The sequence below is a fragment of the Staurois parvus genome, unplaced genomic scaffold (assembly GCF_062004578.1).
Source record: "Staurois parvus isolate SC_StPar_1 unplaced genomic scaffold, SC_StPar_1.0 ptg000058l, whole genome shotgun sequence".
NCBI classification, from domain to species: domain Eukaryota; kingdom Metazoa; phylum Chordata; class Amphibia; order Anura; family Ranidae; genus Staurois; species Staurois parvus.
This window is the reverse complement of record NW_028317854.1, coordinates 1,676,145-1,695,032: the sequence shown is the minus strand read 5'-3', so window position 1 is coordinate 1,695,032 and position 18,888 is coordinate 1,676,145. Positions and strand designations below refer to the sequence as shown.

General features: G+C 40.2%; 1 protein-coding gene across 2 annotated transcripts in view; it reads right to left on the bottom strand.

Annotated features, from left to right (window-relative positions):
- GLOD4 (glyoxalase domain containing 4) overlaps positions 1–18,888 on the bottom strand; it is a 45,658-nt gene that overhangs the window by 11,529 nt on the left and 15,241 nt on the right. Inside the window, exons 3-7 of one of the 2 annotated variants that reach the window (XM_089668447.1) lie at positions 16,759–16,879; positions 15,072–15,216; positions 11,386–11,522; positions 7,418–7,504; positions 5,551–5,664 (exon numbers count right to left, since the gene is read on the bottom strand). In XM_089668447.1, coding sequence (XP_089524573.1) covers positions 5,551–5,664; positions 7,418–7,504; positions 11,386–11,522; positions 15,072–15,216; positions 16,759–16,879 — 604 coding nt within the window. The remainder of the gene's footprint in view (positions 1–5,550; positions 5,665–7,417; positions 7,505–11,385; positions 11,523–15,071; positions 15,217–16,758; positions 16,880–18,888) is intronic. The other variant, XM_089668448.1, reaches the window with a different exon arrangement.

Below are 18,888 nucleotides of genomic sequence, written 5' to 3'. Positions count from 1 at the left end.
GCACACCAGCATGATAGCAATAATTCTAGTTCCAAACCTCCTCTGTAACGCCTAAACAGATAAGGGGCTTTAAAAGCGTCACCTATAGAAAATATAATGTTTGTTTCCATTTCATGAGCACATGCAAAATTGTTTGACATGTTTGATATCCATTTACTCGCTGCAACCTCATCTCTTAGATTTTACAAAAAGATTTGGATAATTTGCTTTTTTTGCCATAAAATGAACACAAGTGTATTTTTCACTGAAATTTTGTGTTTCCTAGACATTTGATAATTTCAGGTAACATAAAAAAATAGGAACTACCACTATTTTATTCTCCAGGGTATCTACTTTCAGAAAATGTATAATGTTTTGGAGTTTTGTGTAATCTTCAGGCCTTAAATGATTTTTTAAACGTGTGCAAAAAAAGCAAAAAAACAGCTCAGGCAGCAAAAGGGATAAAAGGATAAACCAGACACTCCCCTTTCCTGAGGAGCACCCAATTGGTGCTCATTACACTGCAAGGTCTCTCCCCTCCCTGCTAGTCTCCCAGGTGCGGTGCTGGAGACCGGCAGGGAGGTGAGGGGAGGAGATAAACAGCGCAATGTTAAACATATTAAATGTTTAAGTCGCCATAAAGCCCCTTTTGTCTTTAAAAGCCCCAGAATTTACTTAAAGCAGATTTTTGGGTTAAAAAAAATTTAATCAGGACAAGTAGATTGTCATGGAGGGACAAGTAGGTTGGGGGTATGGATTTATCCCCTGGACAAGTATTTTTTTTTTTTTTTTAAATTTCCACACCCCTGATGGGGATATCACATGTGAGATTTTTGGCAGCCTAGCTACACACAGGCCCCTGAACATCCAATGACAACCTCCAGGCTTTGTACGCATCACAGTTTCGGAGGCCTTAAAATGCCAGGATAGTAGAAACGCCCACCCAAATTACTCCTTTTTGGAAAGAAGACACTAAGGAATTTGATAAAAGCCATGGTGGGTATTTTTCAGATTTTTTTTGTCACAGGGTTTTGAAAAAGAAAAGAAAACATTTGTCATCTTTCTTCATTTTCCAAAAACTTGTGGCAACAAATGAGATCTGCAAAATACTCAACATGACCCTTAGCAAATACCTTGGAGTGTATTTTTTCCAAAAAGGGGTCATTTGGGTGTGTTTCTACTATTCTGGTATTGCAAGGCCAACATTAGCTTATGCCAAACATCACCCAATCCTCTAACCACTCGAACAACAAGCCTTTTCTGACACTTAGTTTACATGAATAAACTTTTTTCTTTGCTAGAAAATTACTTTGAACCCCCAAATATATATAAATTTTTTTTTTTTTTAAATCAAAGGCCCTAGGGAATAAAAATGGTGGGTGCATTTGTGTCACACAAAGCATAGCTGACCCTGGCTGGTAGGAGCTTGCAGACCTTGACGCCATCTGATGACACTAGTGGCAGTAATACATTGAAAAATTCTACATACCGACATGGTACTAATGGTACTGGCTGGGTGACAGGGTGATAAAAGGGTTAATAGGAGCGATCAAAGGGTTAAATGTGCTAATCTAATGTGCGCATGTAAAAATGTGCTCTTGCTCACCGTGCGGTTTTCTCTCCCTGGACTGAAAGGGGAGACAGCAAAGGGGGGGGGCGCATGCAAGCTCACACCCGAAAAATGGAGAGCAACGCAAGGGTACGTCACTTTGCCCAGAGCCGCTGCTACTCGCACATTGCTAGTGGGCAGGGGGCAAGTAGTTAAAATAAATAAAAAAATTTAAATAGACATTTTTTAACATCATTTTTCTTTTTTTGTACTATTTAAAAATAGTAACATTGTACTACTTTGGAGGGGTTATCAGGGATTTTTTTTTTTTTTTTTACACTTTGTATTGCAGGAGCAAAAAGATTATTGCTCCTGTAATGCAATGCTTGCTTTGAACTGTCAGGCTTAAGTTCATGACAGTTCAAAATAATAGTGATCTGTGATTGGCTATAGCTAATCACATGGTACAGGGTGCTGTGATTGGCCCATGTACCATGTGAAAGCTGTGGGCCAATCACAGCTCACTAGGAACAGAAGCAAAGTTGTGATGAATCAGATTGATTCATCACAACTTTGCAATCATGTGATCGCATAGCGATCACTGGGTTCTGATTACTGGGATACGCATTGCGCTGTGTCCAGTGGACACAGCAGCCCGTGTTGATACAACCACAGCTACGTACACTGGTTACTGGTCCTGTGGCTGCCGCTTGTCCACAGTACATTGCGGGTGGGCGGTCTTTAAGTGGTTAATAAAACATTTATTGAATATTTAAAGCATCTTCACTTTACAGCAATTTTTAAAAGTGTCTGAAATGTTTGCACAGTAGTGTACATCTTAAAATAAATTATCCTTTGTATTTGATGTCAGTTATGATTTTACTTTTGCAATGTAAAATGTTGCAGTTTGTTCAGCTGGAACGTTTCTTAATTTTGACATCAAATTTCGAGTTAGTTTTAGTCAAAGTCTTGACTAAAATGCCATTTTAGTCATCTGAATAGTTTTAGTCGTATTTTCTCTAGACTCCAGTACATTTTAGTTGACTAAAATCTCCAGTATCATAAAACAAGAATATGGCTTTTTGACAAACTAAAGTGCAACTTTAAAAAAAAAAAAAAAAAAAAAAAAAGGAAAAAAAAAAACTATTGGCTGTAATGCCATTACACATACTGTATTACCAGAATATAACATTAACACTTCTCTGTTTAACCACCCTAGTGTTCTGATTAGGTCAGTATTTCTGTGCTCAAACCGGTACATTGTTTTCAATGGAAATATGTTATTTTTTTAATTGTAGGCCTGTAATTCTTAGGAATAACTCACTGAAATTTGTCCGAACAAGAGTCTAGTAAACATCCCAGGTATGATAAAGTTTGAAACACGAAATCATGAATTATAATATAATAAAAGATCATAAAAAATAATAATAATAAATGTAATTAATAATGTAATCAAACCAAAAACACTGAAATTTGAAATACAGTGCCAAGTTCGCACATCACTGAGCTTAAATTCCCCACAAATCATCACTCAATTCTGCAAGTGGTTCTAAAAGGGACACTTTTTGGATGCCATGGATGTTTCTCAGTTACCAGGCAGAAAGAACGGTACAAATGCAGGCAGGGCACAGGACAATGTATGTGAAATGGTTTGATACAGTAATGTAATACTATCATATTTTAGTGTATGTCAAATTTTTACATTTTTTTAAAATTTCCTGCTGGTTCTGTCCCCCGTACGTCCCAACACTCGCAGGGAACGGAACCTGGAAGACAGATGCTGGCATCGGCCGGAGGACATGGCCGGGGACGCTGCAGGGGAAACATCGTGGGAGTGCAGGACAAGGTAAGTTCTCGAGGGATCCCAGAGCAACGCTGCAGTGTAATCCCGAATGTAGGGTTACTTCTTCTGGTACTGAAACTTTGACAACTTTGTGTAAAAAAAAAAAAAAAAAAAAAAAAAAAAAAGTTTGTCATATTTCAGAAACTTGTGGAGAAAAAAATTAAATATTCCATGGACTCAATATGCCTCTGAGCAGATAGCTTAGGGTGTCTACTTTCCGGAAAGGGGTCATTTGGGGGTGTTTGTACTGTCCTGGTATTTTAGCACATCAAGAAATGTGATGAGCAGTCAGAAAGGAAAAGCTGTGTAAATTCCATTATCTATACCATAGTTTGTAGACGCTATAACTTTCACACAAAGCAATCAATATACACTTTTTGGGATTTTTTTTAACCAAAAACATGTAGCAGAATACATTTTGGCCTAACGTTATGACAAAATTTTAGTTTTTTTGGATATTTTTTATGACAGAAATGAGAAAACATTGTTTTTTTTTCCCCAAACATTTTTTTCTTAAAACTTTGTTTATAGCACCAAAAATAAAAAGCGCACAGGTGTTAAAATATCACCAAAATAAAGCTCTATTTGTGTGAGAAAAAGGACATAAATTTCATTTATGTACCATAGTGCATGACCGCGCAATTGTCAGTTAAACTAGCGCAGCACTGTATAGCAAAAAAAGGCGTAAATTGCAATATCTATACCATAGTTTGTAGACGCTATAACTTTCACACAAAGCAATCAATATACACTTATTGGGATTTTTTTTTTTTTACCAAAAACATGTAACAGAATACATTTTGGCCAAAATTTATAACAAAGTTTGTGTTTACTATATATATTTTTTATAGCCGAAAGTAAAAAAAATTGTTTTTCTTCAAAATGTTCGGGTTTTTTTTTTTTTGTTTATAGCGCGAAAAGTTAAAAGCGCACAGGTGATCAAATACCACCAAAAGAAAGCTCTATTTGTGTGAAAAAAAGGGCGTAAATTTTATTTGGGTTCAGCATTGCATTACTGCGCAGTTATTAGCAAAAAGAGGCCAGATCATTAAGGGAGGTAAATCCTCAGGAGGGCAAGTGGTTAAAGGCATAAATGAGGGGATGGAATTTATGGTAACGTAAACAAACCACAAATGCCTAGTGTAACTAAAGACAAAACTTTTTTTTGTTTTGGCTAGAGTGGAGAGGGGATTAGGATATGTCAGTTTTTACTGCTGTCTGTACCCGTTAAAGGAGATTCACCCTATTTGTCCTGTTTACCGTTACCGTTAAAAGTGAAAGTAAAAGAAAATCCCAAATTTTGGGTTGTCCCCAGAAAAGTAATGGAGGGGAAATCTTCCAATGGGAACACTAGTTCCAGCGACCCAGAGGTCCCCCAAAGAATTCCCTTAATTTTCAGGGGATTTCCCCTCACTTCCTGTTTGGCTATGGGACAGAAAGTCAAGGATAATCTCAGCAATCAAACAAACGGCGAAAAAAAAAAAATCTTGCAGGGATTTAAAGATCTTGCAATCCACTGTTTATTCATAGAATGAGAAGGGGCTAATTAGCTTGGAACATTTTCTGACTTAAACAAGTAATGAAGTGGGCCACTGGCAATTGCTTTCTGGCTATCCTCTGTAGGTACAGAAATCACACAAAGCGTAAAAAAAATTAAAGAAAAAAGAAGTGATACTAAAAGATTCACTTGTGTCCTAGCCATTGAGGAGGAAGAGACCTGGGAGAGCTTAGGCTCCTTTCATGCACACCGCTGGATTGCGATCAGGCTCAGGTAAGTGGGGAGCTGCACACTGAAGGTTTTTTACCTTCCTGCATTCTTTGGCCTTTAGAACCACTTTAAAGGCCTGCTGTGCATACTTATGTGCACAAATAAAGATTTCTGTTGATGGTGTGGTTGCTCCTCCTCAGAATGTCTGAACCAGGAAAAAGTTCAAGCCCAGTGATACAATGGAAATTTTTCCTGCACTGCATGAGCTGTACTGCCAATCAGCAGAATCTAATGAACATTATCTGCACATCTTAATTACATGCTTGTTGTACCTACAAATTTCAACAGCTTCTCATTTTAAAAACACCTTTTTTTCAGCTTCTTCGAGTGTCATACACTATAGGGTCTACTTTTAATTAATCTACTGTTACATTAGAAGAAAATAGTATATAAGCTCACAGCACTACTTACCGGATCAGCCAAAATGACCACTTGCACTGTAGCTTTCCCTGGAGTGTCCAGGCTCACTAGAGGTGTCAGTATTTTTTGGTTCTCTTTTTTCATGATTTCCTCAATGCCTGCAAGCTGTTATTACAAACACAAACCAGTCACTAAGCAGACATGGTAACTGTGGGATTAGATGCCAAGATGTGAATTTAAATACCTCAGCTCTCACAATAGTATGGACCAGAACAATTTTCACATTTGCACTCATAGGGGTGCTTACGGTGAACAGCTTTTATTTATTGATGTAAAACCTTTATCCTAAAAGGGGAAAAAAAAAAAAAGAAGAAGAAAGAAGGTGCCCCCTGTGCTCCTCCATCTAGAGTGGGGGAACTCTAATACAGGATGGTCTGTTACTGGCCAGATCACCAGAGGAAAAAGAAAAAAGAAAAAAAAAAAAAAAAAAAAAAAAAAAACAACTAGTGTAGCCACCACACTTAAGGATTGGTAAGCTGCAATATACTGAATGTTTAGCTTTGGGTTTAAGCCTAGGTTTACACTGATGCAGTCGCGTTGAATCCATTTTTGCAGTGCAATTTCAGTAGCAGCTCCAGTGCGAGTTGGTACTAAAATCTCCCACAGCATGAAGTTTCCATTCAAGTCTGTGTAGCTACAAATTGCACGGTACTAAAAACTTGCATTGGACCTTTTTCAAATCGCATCGGATTCACACTGCATACATGTGAACAGCCTCCATAAAACTCTCACTTGTCATACGATTCCATGCTTTCTGGAACATAGAGTGAACCAAGGCCAATACCACTTTAATGTCATATGTAGATCAAGGGCCACAGTTGGATTAAAAGAGAAGTAGTAGGGCTTTTTTTTTTTTTAACCCTCATTTATACATACCTAGGTGGATGCAGCATCGGTCCTAAGCTGCATCTGTTCCCTGCCAGCTCCAAATGTGAGAACTCATTGATCACACGACTGCTGGTTGCAGAGTTCTCATAGCCGCTCTGAGCAAAGAGCAGTGACTGTTAGTCACCGCTGTCTGCTCTGCCCCACGCTGTGCAGGGAAAGGGAGCAGCTGGCTCAGGCTCTCAGCAAAACGCTGAGAGCCTGAGCCAGGTGGTGCTCCAGACTTTAATAGTCAGAATCTTTCCCTAACCTTGACCGACTGAGTGATGCCCACTATCAGTTGAAAACTGGTCACAGGAATGCAGAACAAACTGCACTTCTGTGATCCACAGGAGAAGTACAGCCAAAAGAGCTTTGGCTGTACTTCTCCTTTAAATAATAAATACAGTGCAGCAACACATTGTAACATTTTATTTTCAGGACACCAGCAGACATCTGCAGACTTTTTACACAGGACTGACTGCATTTTGACAGCTGTTCCTGCTGTGTAATAGAAAGTAAATCCTGGTTGTCATTTTGACAGCCAGTAACTACCAATATTAGAAGTTGGGGAGCAAAGCAGGATGTAAGAAACACATCCTAGAAACTTTGTTGAAGTTTAAGACTTCTCGTTCATTCAGTATTGTCAAATGGTTAAAATATGCGCTGCGTATTCCTGTGCAATTCAAACCACATGCAAAATACACTACATTTGCGATCTGCAGCTGGTGTCAATAAAACGTTAACGACACCCCAAACGCAAGTCGCGAAGACAGTGTTTGCTTGCACCAGATTGCATAGTACTTTTGTTTGTTCCTGTGCAATTCAGATGAGGGCATGGTTTGAACTGACCCTTAATGAAAAAACATGTATGTATGGTTATACCGTTTTTTTTCAGTCCCTTGAATAATATACCTGACATGGTAGCCATTGAGTTTAGTCAGTCACAAAGAATATAAGCATGTCTCATACAGATAGATATAATTACACCTACCTCATTTTTTGGGCAAGCAAATGCAATTCTGCCAAATGCTTTCCCATGGTCCACCGGTCCTCCAATATCCCGCAACTCCAGCTTGCACTGCAAACCCAAACCAAATATGAGAAATGGAGCACATCAGCATATACGGTTTTATTTATTCATAAAACTCTGAGTTTGGCATTAAACTGCCAACAGTTCACAGCTCTTATGATGTGATTAATGTTGCTGGGAAAAAAAAAAATTACCAGTTTACCATTTGAGTAGGTGCATTACTAACCATTTTCCTTCCTTCATACATCAAATGTGCAATACCAATCAGTTTATACTTATTTAGTTATTTTGCACAATATGTAAATCGGACTGAACACTTTAGTATGTTTGAAATGAGTAAACCTTAAAAGTTTTATTATGGACCTTTTTTTGGTTTAATACAGTGTTGCAAGGTGGATTTTTGTAGCCATTTATTTTGCACCTTTTATTTGGTTATACATTCACCAGCCACTTTATTATTAGGTACACCTTGCTAGTGCCAAGAAAATGTCCCTCACACCATTATACCACCACCAGTCGGAACCGTACATACAAGGCAGGATGGATGCTTTCATGTTTATACCAAATTCTGACCCTACCATCTGAATGTCGCAGCAACCAGTCTGCCCATTCTCCTCTGACATCAACAAGTAACGTCCACACAACTACCGCTCACTAGATATTTTCTCTTTTTCGGATCATTCTCTGTAGACCCTAGAGAAGGTTGTGTGTGAAAATCCCAGTAGATAGCAGTTTTTTAAATATTCAGGTCAGGCCGTCTGGCACCAACAACCATGCCACGTTCAAAGTCACTTAAATCCCTTTTCTTTCCCATTCTGATGCTCGGTTTGACCTTCAACATGTCGCCTTCACCATATCTACATACCTAAATGCATTGAGTTGCTGCCATGTGATTGGCTGATTAGCAATTTGTGTTACCAAGCAATTGAATAGGTGTACCTAATAAAGTGGCTGGAGAGTGTACAGTGCCTTGAAAAAGTATTTATACCCCTTGAAATTTTCCACATTTTGTTATGTTACAACTAAAAATGTAAATGTATTTTTATTGGGGTTTTAGGTGTTCGGCCAACACAAAGTGCCACATAATTGTGAAGTGGAAGGAAAATGATTTTCACATTTTTTTTACAATTAAATATCTGAAAAGTGAGGCACGCATTTGTATTCAGCCCCTGAGTCAATACTTTGTAGAACCGCCTTTCAGCTGCAAGTCTTTTTTTGGGGATGTCTCTACCAGCTTTGCACATCTAGAGAGTGAAAATTTTGCCCATTCTTCTTTGCAAAAAAGCTCCAGCTCTGTCAGATTGGGTGGACAAAATGTGGAAAATTTCAATGGGTTTGAATACTTTTTCGAGGCACTGTATACTGCAGCAGTGAGGGTTATTGAGTATTTTTGGTTTTGTGGTTTCAATAAGGAATTATATTATTTTAGCATGGTGTGGGGAATACTATAAATATATTATTTGCAGTCTGTTGCTGGTTGCTCTGTGTATTCCCCAACTGTGTGCGCGATCACTGAGTGAGTTTCTGTCAAAGTGTGCTCTGTCCGATTTTTCTGCATATTCTCTAACTTTGTGTTGTAAAAGGGATGGACCACCACTTTCACTTCTTGGGTGCGAAATAACTTCAAAGTCTTTACTCCAGTGAGGGCACAGAATGACATGACAGCAAAAGATGACAGAAAGACACACAAGAGGTGAATAGAACATTGCCATGGTGACTTCATCGGGAAGTGCCACACTGAATTTAGGAGCAGAATGAGCATTCTTGCAAAGGACCATGATGGTGTAATACTGAATGTGTAAAAACTCTCCAGGATTGTTGACAGGAGGTGCACTTCTGCACTCTCTCCTGGTTCTCCTCTTACCTATCCCGACGCTCCTTCAGCGTTTCCTACAATGGTGCCACCTCCCCTTCCCTCCCCCTCTCTGTTGGGGTCCCCCAGGGCTCTGTCCTTGGACCCCTTCTCTTCTCCATCTACACCTCCTCCCTTGGCAAACTCATACACTCCCACGGCTTCAACTACCATCTCTATGCTGATGACACTCAAATTTACCTCTCCACCCCTCACCTCACCTCCACTTTCTCCGCCCGCATCACTCACCTCCTAAACGACATCTCTGACTGGATGTCGCTCCATTTCCTCAAACTCAACCTCTCCAAAACCGAGCTTCTCGTCTTCCCTCCTGCCCGCGCCCCCCCCCCCATCCTATCCATCACTACTAACATCACCACCATCAATCCCGCCCCGCAAGCCAAAGTCCTTGGGGTCATTCTGGACTCTAACCTCTCCTTCCAACCTCATGTCAAATCACTGACAAACACATGCAGGCTCCACCTCCGCAATATCGCCAAAATACGCACCTTCCTTACCCCAGACACCGCTAAACTACTTGTGCACTCCCTGATTATCTCACGCCTTGACTACTGCAACTCCCTCCTCACCGGCCTACCCCAGTGCAAACTCTCCCCGCTTCAGACCATCCTGAACTCAGCTGCCAGACTCATCCACCTCACCAGCCGCTCCACCTCTGCCACCCCCCTCTGCCTCTCCCTCCACTGGCTCCCTATCGCCCAACGCATCAAATTCAAACTACTCACTCTGACCTACAAAGCCATTCACAACACTGCCCCTAACTACCTCACCGACCTGATTCCCAAGTACCACCCTACCCGTACCCTTCGCTCTTCACAGGACCTCCTTCTATCTTGCTCCCTGGTCTCCTCCTCACACGCACGTCTGCAAGACTTCTCCAGGTCCTCCCCCATCCTCTGGAACTCACTACCCCAATCCATCAGACTGTCACCTTCCCTCCTCACCTTCAGGCGCTCCCTGAAAACCCACCTCTTCAGGGAAGCCTACCCCACCCTCACCTAACTGCTGCTCTCCTTCATTCCTCCTACCACTCCATCCCCCACAGCCACTTCCTCCTGTACCACTACCCCCTCCCTCCCAGATTGTAAGCTCGAAAGAGTAGGGCCCTCTTACCCCTCGTGTGCTGTTCGTAGCTGCTGTAATGTTTCATGTATTGTCCCCCCCCTCTATTGTACAGCGCTGAGCAAACCCTTTGGCGCTATATAAACTCAATGTAATGTAATGTAATGTAAAAGGAAGAGGGAGTGCAACACTGAAAAGAGATGAAGGAGATGGAGAAGACCCAACGTTGGTGTAAGACTGAATGAGTGAACGAACCCTCCATTTCTGCTGACAGGGAACAGGAGATGCTCTTAACATTTTCTACGATATGGGACTAATACAAGTCGATAACATTATTTACAGGAACCTGATCACTTTTACTCCAAAAAAGATAGAGTTATATATTTCCTTTAAAGTGTATACTTAGATTTTTTTTTTTGTATCTATATATTTATGAAAAAGTCCCCCCCCCCCCCCCCCAAAGACACATGCACACTGTCGAAATTCCCAGCGTGGCGCTATATCAGGTTGGTAGAGTTTTCAACTGATACTGGTGGTTGCCATTATAGGTACCCTAAAAACCTGTAAAAATCTAAATATCCAAAGTCATCCGGTACTTTATCTAACCCTCTCTATCTGTGTCAAAATTAGCAAAATTATACAGTTCCTTTAAAATGTGTTTATTATGGTTATAAAAATGATAAAAAAACATGTATTTAGAATATGGCAATAAAAATACTGATTGCTAAAATAAACAACAAACTATACTTTCGTTAATTAAACAAGCCCATAACAGAACAAAGCTTGTAATTGGTACATTAAAGTGAATTAATACAAATCTTTGCCAGTTTGAATAGATCTGGTATATGAACATATCCCACTGCATATCATTGGTCTTAAAACAAAATATAGATTTTTCACTGCTTTGCTGTGTGTTCAGAGTTGTGTGCAGGGTAATAGGGCAGCCTCCTGCCTATTTAATGGCACTAAACATTAATTTGAAAACAGATATTACCTGGCTGTCACCATACCCCAGCAGTACACTATTTTTGCTCTCATCCTCATGATATATTTTCAGGCCCAGCAGATTATGCCAGTAAGCAGTTGACTTCTTTAAGTTGGATACGGCAAGGGTGACTTTCTGAACAGGATCTGTAGAATAGATATCAGACTCCATAAACATACTCTACTCTAAATGAATTGTGCAATACATGTCGTTTTCCTTGCAGTATTTTCCCAGAATGACTGTTTTTCCTGCAATAGTGGTTGAATAAATATCTAGCAGAAGTTATTAGATATTAAAGATTTTTTAATAAAACAAAATATGTAATTCTTACCTGCTCTGTGTAATGGTTTTGAACAGAACAGCCTGGATCCTCCTCTTCTCAGGTCCCTTGTTGGAGCTAGTGGCTTCACCCCTTTACCAGTGCCCCTAATAGCAAGCCACTTGCTATGGGGGTACTGGTGCGTGCTCGTTCCCGAGCCCCATTCTATGCATCCATAAGACCCCGCTCCCTACTCTCTCCTCATTGGCTTACTGGCTGTGACTGACAGCAGTGGGAACCAATTGTTCCTGCTGCCGTGTCTCAACCAATGTGAGGAAAGAGACCTGGGACAGCTGAGGCTCCCATGCATATCGCTAGATCGAAAGGGGGCTCAGGGAAGTATTATGGGGGACTGTGGGGGGGAGCAGCACACACAAGGTGGTCTTTACCCAAGGTAAAAAACCTTCAGCCTTTACAACCATTTTGGACTTAGTTCTGTATAGTCATACTACAACCACTTTAAAACTTCTCTTCTGTAGGGTCATACTACTCCAGTGTCCATTTCATCAGAATGCAGTCACCTTTTTGTGAGGCACTTTTTTTTGCATTTGTTTAAATTCCAAATCATATGTAAAGCATTTTTGGAGACGATGAGAGATTATCAAAACTAGAGCAGACAGAAATTTTGAGCAGTTGTGAAGAGCAATCAATCGGCTTCTATTTTCACCTTGTTCAGTTAAGAAAAAAAAAAAAAAACCCACACACCACACACAACAAATAGAAGCCGATTGGTTGTTATGCACAACTGCTCCAGATCCTGTCAGATTCCCCCTCCCCCCATATGTTATCCTATATATTACTAAGAATGAGATCACGTCACATCCTCTGCTGCTCTCGAAGACACTCACCAGGAAGTGCATACTTAGGAAGAACAACATGACATACTTCCCTCCCCAGAATATTCAGCCAATCAATATGACAAGACACTCAAGTCCAGCAAATCCATACTGGGGAGAGGGACTCTCCACTAAGCAGGAAGAAAAGTAAACACAGTTATAACAGAAATAACAGCCTTAGAGAATAAGCAGGAAAGGGAGAAAACCTGGTCACAGATCGATCAAAACCAAGTTGGTTCAGCAGGGACCAGGCAAATTTTAATCCAGATGTGGCCACCTCCACGCGATGAAAGTTGATCTAACGTTGATCTAAAGTTAATCTCCTAGATTGTAAGCTTGAAAGAGCAGGGCCCTTGAACCCCTCATGTTTTGTTACTGTATTGTCTCATGTTCTGTCCCCCACTATAATGTACAGCGCTGAGCAAACCTTTTAGCGCTAAATACTGTATAATAATAATAACAACAACAACAACAACTTCTGTCAATCGGGTTTGTTGGAAAAGGTTTCTTGATCAGCTGGCTGTAACTGCTGATCAGTGTATACTGACAGTGGAGAGTCCCTGCTGTCTGAATACAAGAGCATGGCAAGAAGGATTCCTCCATGCACCTTCCTTGCATAGATGGATGAATCTATTCATCTTTATTCAATCTGTCTCCTAACTGACTGAAAAAACAAAAAAACTATGCATCTATAGACAGAATTTGGCTCACTATACACATTGCTTCTACAATCCACTATAGATCTACCAACCTTATGTAATATGAGGGCCTATCTATTCTATCCAATCAGGCAGGCTCTTGCTCTACAAACTTGCTGGCAGACCTAGATGAGATTGTACGATCAGATTGTAATGTGTGTGGTGAACTTTAGAGAAAGGTCAAAGATATACACACTAGGGATTAAACTACTCTGTGCTGACACTGACTGGTGGATGTGTTTTTGGTGAGGGCACTTAACGAGAAAGCTATATTGCCGAACACCAGAGGTCAAACTGACCTATTTTGTAGACTCCAGCTGGCAGATGTCTTACTGGAAGGAACAAAGCTAATGACAGCACATTTTTCTATTTCTGTTCCTGCTGTCTTCATCTCTCCCTGATTTTTCCCCTCCATACTTGGCTTCCTCCACTGCTTGTTTTAATTATTCCTTTTGCTGCTGGTGCTTTGACAGTTTCTCCTTTGCTTTGATCTCATACTCCCCCCTCCCCCGTTTTCTGTTTCCATGCCTCTCTACAAGGGAATTTTATAATTAACAAAGAAAAATTTGTCCATAAACTTCATAATCCTTACATTTCCCACTGAAAAATTGGGCTCATATTTCCTAATGCTTGTGCAGTCATTAATTGAATCCACATAGGTCTGAGAATGTCTATCAAAAGTCTGCACTGTAGTTTTGGCAATCAGATGCACATTTTCTTGTGGTAACCCTCACTTGCTCCATAACTATGCATGAAAGTGCCTGCACACTAGAACAGAAATGATCCACCATGCAGAAGACATTTGGAACGCTTAACAAATGTGCAGAATTGCACACACCAGCAGCAAAAACATCAGGACAACATGGCAGATTCCCGGCATGAAGGAGAGTGAAAGCATTAGCTCAAAATGTTTACTTGCAAGTCCTTACAGCCGTCTACCTTGCTGCAGAAAATGTTTAACTTTTATTTAGGGCAAGTTCACACCAGATGCAGTCCAGCGCGTTTTTTTTCTGCATTAAAAATGCATGCAGTTTTTCCATGTATTCCAATGGCCCTAGTTCACACCAGTGCAGTCAGTTCCAGTCAATTTCCGATGCAGAAAAAAAAAAAAAAAAAAAAAAAAAAAAAGTAGAACATGCTGCATTTTTTCTGGAACATAGCATACTGCATCAAAACTGCATCGGAACAGAGTGTGGTGTGAACTGTAAGCCAAAACGTATCCGGAATGCATCCGAAGTGTGTTTTTGTGGTGTGAACTGGCCCTAATCTCTCATCAAGTCAAGTGAAAAAGGAACTTTGTACTATTCTGACTGGAGGCCCCAATGACCACATTCTCCAGCCCAATTTATGGGCATTTCTGTAGTAGTAAGTACAGCCAGCACTGAGCCCGATGCCTTCTCAAAGCCAAGTCTTTTGCTCTTATGAATAAGCAATCAGTGCTGCTTATTTATTCCGAATAGCAAAAGATCACACAGCCTGTAGCACTGCATGACCTATTTGCATCTGCTGTGTGATCTTTTTTATGCCAGAATAATCAGCACCATTGGGACCGGTGTCATGTTTGACAGCCCCGAAATGGCAGAATGGATTGGCATAGGATCAAGTGCTAAATGCACTTGATGCCCCAAGTGGTTAAAGGAAAGGTAAAGTGGGGGTTACAGTTAAGTTTAAATGTCTTGTGAGATTTCTTATTTAAAGGCCTGTTATGATGGGCTTTGGTTTGCCTCAGAACTGCTTCTCTCCTCACATCAGTTCATGTGAAAAAAAAACAAAAAAAAAAAAAACGTGTTTCTGAACATATAATACATATGCATCTGAAATATTATACAAAGCCTGCGTTACCTGTGCTAGGTTGAGCTTTGTCTTCTAAATAAAACTTATATCCCCCTGGAGCTTCTGTCTCAAACACTCCAGGAGTCACTTCAGAGAGTGGCCAGTTTAGTTGTTTTGCATTGGCCACAGCCTGGCTAGACTGTAGAGTAAGCCCCTGTTGATGCACAGAATAGTAATACAAGCGTCAAAATGTACATTTAGCACATAAAGATAGCACATAGTAAAAACATACACTTCTCTCACATTCTATATTATGAGAAAAAAAACATTTGTGGCTATTGTTGTCTTGGAATAGGAAAACTTAAAGAGCAGCTCCATTTTTGTTGGCAAAAAAAAAAAAAATTCCCCTCAGGGTAATCAATGTACATTGCAGGGATTGTAACAAACTTTGTTCCTGCCTTTTGTTATTCAGAAGAAATGGTTTGGCTGTGTCCATGTGCAGAGTGAATCTGTGTGGGAATGGTTTAAGAATTACCAATCAGCTGCTGTACCTGCGGGGCTCTTCAGTTACAATATGGATTTGAGTCGCAATTGTATGCGTATTATTTTATTTTTTGTTTGATAATTTTTGCTGGAGGGTTCTATTGTTGCCAGGTGGGTCTATTTTTCCTGGGAGGATCTATTGTTGCCAGGGGGTCTATTGCTGCTGGCTGCAAGGAATCTATTTTACTGCTTTTCTTGTTATCATTAACAAGCTCCAAATTACTTAGCACAACAATATGATATGGTTCCATATTCAATAAAAAGGGGCAGTACTGGGAGGTGGAACCAAGGGACGGTGCTCGGAGGTTGGTAGGGGGCAGAGACAGGGGTGACTCAGAAAGGGGAAGTTCCTGCACCTATTCTCTGAGAAAAAAATCTCTGCTAAGAACTACATATCACCTTCCTACCTGCAAGCCATATGTTGTGCTGTGTTCTCTACTGTTTATGATTCCGGAATCTAATTCTCTCAGCACTTTTGTTTACAAGGCAGGCTCTGTGAAAGGTGTAACAAAGCAAGTGCCTACTTACAGGGCATAGTGAATATGTATTACAGATTTCAAGGAAGTAAATGTGTGGGATTCTTAAAACAGAAGTGTGGAAATACGGAGAAAAAAAATAAAAAAAAGTCACTCGCCTAGATGGCTGCAGCACTGACACCAACTGCAGCTGTCCCTCGCCAGCGCTACCCTAAGAACTGAACAACTAAACAATGCTGATCACTCCGTTCTCCCCCTCCACTTTGAGCAGAGAGTAGTGACTGCAAGTCACTGGCTCTCTGCTCTGCCCCTCCAGCGCTCACTGTAGGGTTGGGCTGTGGAGGGGGCGGGAGGGGCTGGCACAGGCTCTCAACATGCTGCCGGTCCAGGCATCTGGGTGAATCCTGACAGTAAAGTTAGGATCTTTTCTGAGCCTGGACCAGCTGAGCTGAGCCTGGACCAGCTGAGCATCAGTCGTCTTTAGCCTGCTGTTGGCTGAAAATGGGTAACAGGAGTGCAGAACAAAACTTTGGCTATACTTCTCATTTAAGAAAGGAAGGTTACAGCCTTCATAATTGTTCAGATGAATATGATTAGGGTAGAAATATTTGAAATTCAATGTGTAAATGAAATATGACTATACTTTGACCACAGATAACGAAAAAAAAACCCCAACCATCCCGAGTTATTTTTCCATTATAAAAAGAACTAGAGGAATGAAACAACACATATCATACCAAGAAGTCATTTCCAAGACAATACTCCCCAATTCCATAGTTGTAAGTCAGTTCAACAACAAAGTGGTTGTCCTCAGAACCATATCCGATCATAGTTTTGCTCCATTTGCCATCATATGGGCTGGAAAAGACATACGTTTCAAATCACTCTTGGCTGCATTGCAGAATGCCTTCAAATATTATTTGTATCTAAAAGCCCAAACATAACTCAAGTCTAACTATAGAAAGCTACTGCAAATACTATCAGTTAATCACTGTTGACTTCTACTTTATTACATGCTAGTTACCTGGCTGTTATATCTTGTTGTAATACATTAATTCACTGACCCAAATAAAGTATGTAGATAAGGACCTATGACTTTTCTGAGACTTTCCCAATCTGCAACTAGTTGTGTCAGCACGGTGGAAAAAAAAAACAAAAAACACGATTTTTAACCACCTCAATACAGGGCACTTTTTCCCCAATCCTGTCCAGACCAATGTAGGCCATAGATGGGTCGAAAATTGGCCGATTTTCACGGCAATGATGGGCAAATTGAGGAAAAGGAGAAAGAAGAAGAATTCCAGTCCGCTATTATATTTGACATGAAAAAGTATTGCGGTATATCCGGGAAAAAAAAACAAATCTGTATCCGAAATGGATACAATGTTGCAACCGCAATACTTTTTAATGTCAAATATAATAGCGGGGCTCTCTGCAGGGACAGAAGTAATTAAATGCCAGCCGTAGACGGGAAGAAAATCAGCCAATTTTTTTTACTGTTGGTGGTAATGTCGGCCTATTGAACGACCGATTTTTCGTTCGGTTTTTAAAAAAAAAAAAAAAAAAAACAGCCGGTTTTCTCCCCGTCTATGGCCTGCACAACTTTCAGAGCTCTCACACTTAAAATGATAATTAGTCATGCAACACTATACCCAAATGAAATTTTTGTCCTCCTCTCCCCCCCCTCCACATACACACAAATTGTGCTTTCTTTTGGTGGTATTTAATTAGCACTTGTTTTTTATTTTTTGCACTATAAAATTAAAAATATACCAAAAAGTTTGGAAAAAAAAAACAAAAAAGACTCTTTGTTTCTGTTATAACATTTTGCAAATTAGCAATTTTTCTTCATAAATTTGAGCCAAAATGTATACTGCTACATTGCTTTGGTAAAAAAAAAAAAAAAAAAAAAAAAAAAAAAAAAAAAAAATCACAATCTGTGTGTATTATTTGGTCTGTTTGAATGTTAAGAGTCTACAAGCTATGGTACCAATCACTGAAAATTGAACACACCTGATGTACTCTCTCATTTCTTGAGACATTAACAAGCCAGGACAGTACAAATATCCCCCAAATGACCCCTTTTTGGAAAGTAGACCTTTCAAGGTATTTAGTAAGCTGCATGGCGAGTTTTTTGAACTTGTAATATTTTTTGCACAATTCTTTGGATTCTTTTTTTTTCCCCCACACAACTGTTATATTAACAAGTTATTCTGCTCACATGGTATATGCATACTTGCAGCTTCACCCCAAAGCACATTCTGCTGCTCCTCCTGAGTATGAGGATACCACATGTGTAGGACTTTTCCACAGCCTGGCCACATGCAGAGGCCCAAAATCCAATTAGTACCTACAGGCGTTCTGGAGGCATAAATGACACCTCATTTCCTGACTACCCATCACATTTTTAAAGACCCTGAAGAACCAGGACAATGGAATTACCCACAAAATGACCCCATTTTGGATGGCAAACACCCCAATGTATATTCTGCCAGGCATAATGAGTCTTTTGAACGTCATTTTTTTCCACAAGTTGTCAGAAAATGTGGAAAGAAAATGAAAATGTATTTATTTTTTTTACCAAGTTGTCCATTTATAAGATATTTCTAACACATAGCATGTACATACCCAAAATTACACCCCAAAATACAATACTGCTATATTCTGGGAGTGCTGCACTGCTTGTACTCGCCACTGCGCTACTGGTAGATGCCTGCTCCTCCTCAGATCTCCTGAACCTCTTTGTTTGGACTCTCTCCTCCTGAGAATCTGTTGCTGACCCACTGCTTTCAACTGGCTCATACTCAGAATTTGACAGAGTTCCATGCTACTCTTGTCCATCATACTCCGTATCTGGAAAGCCGCCT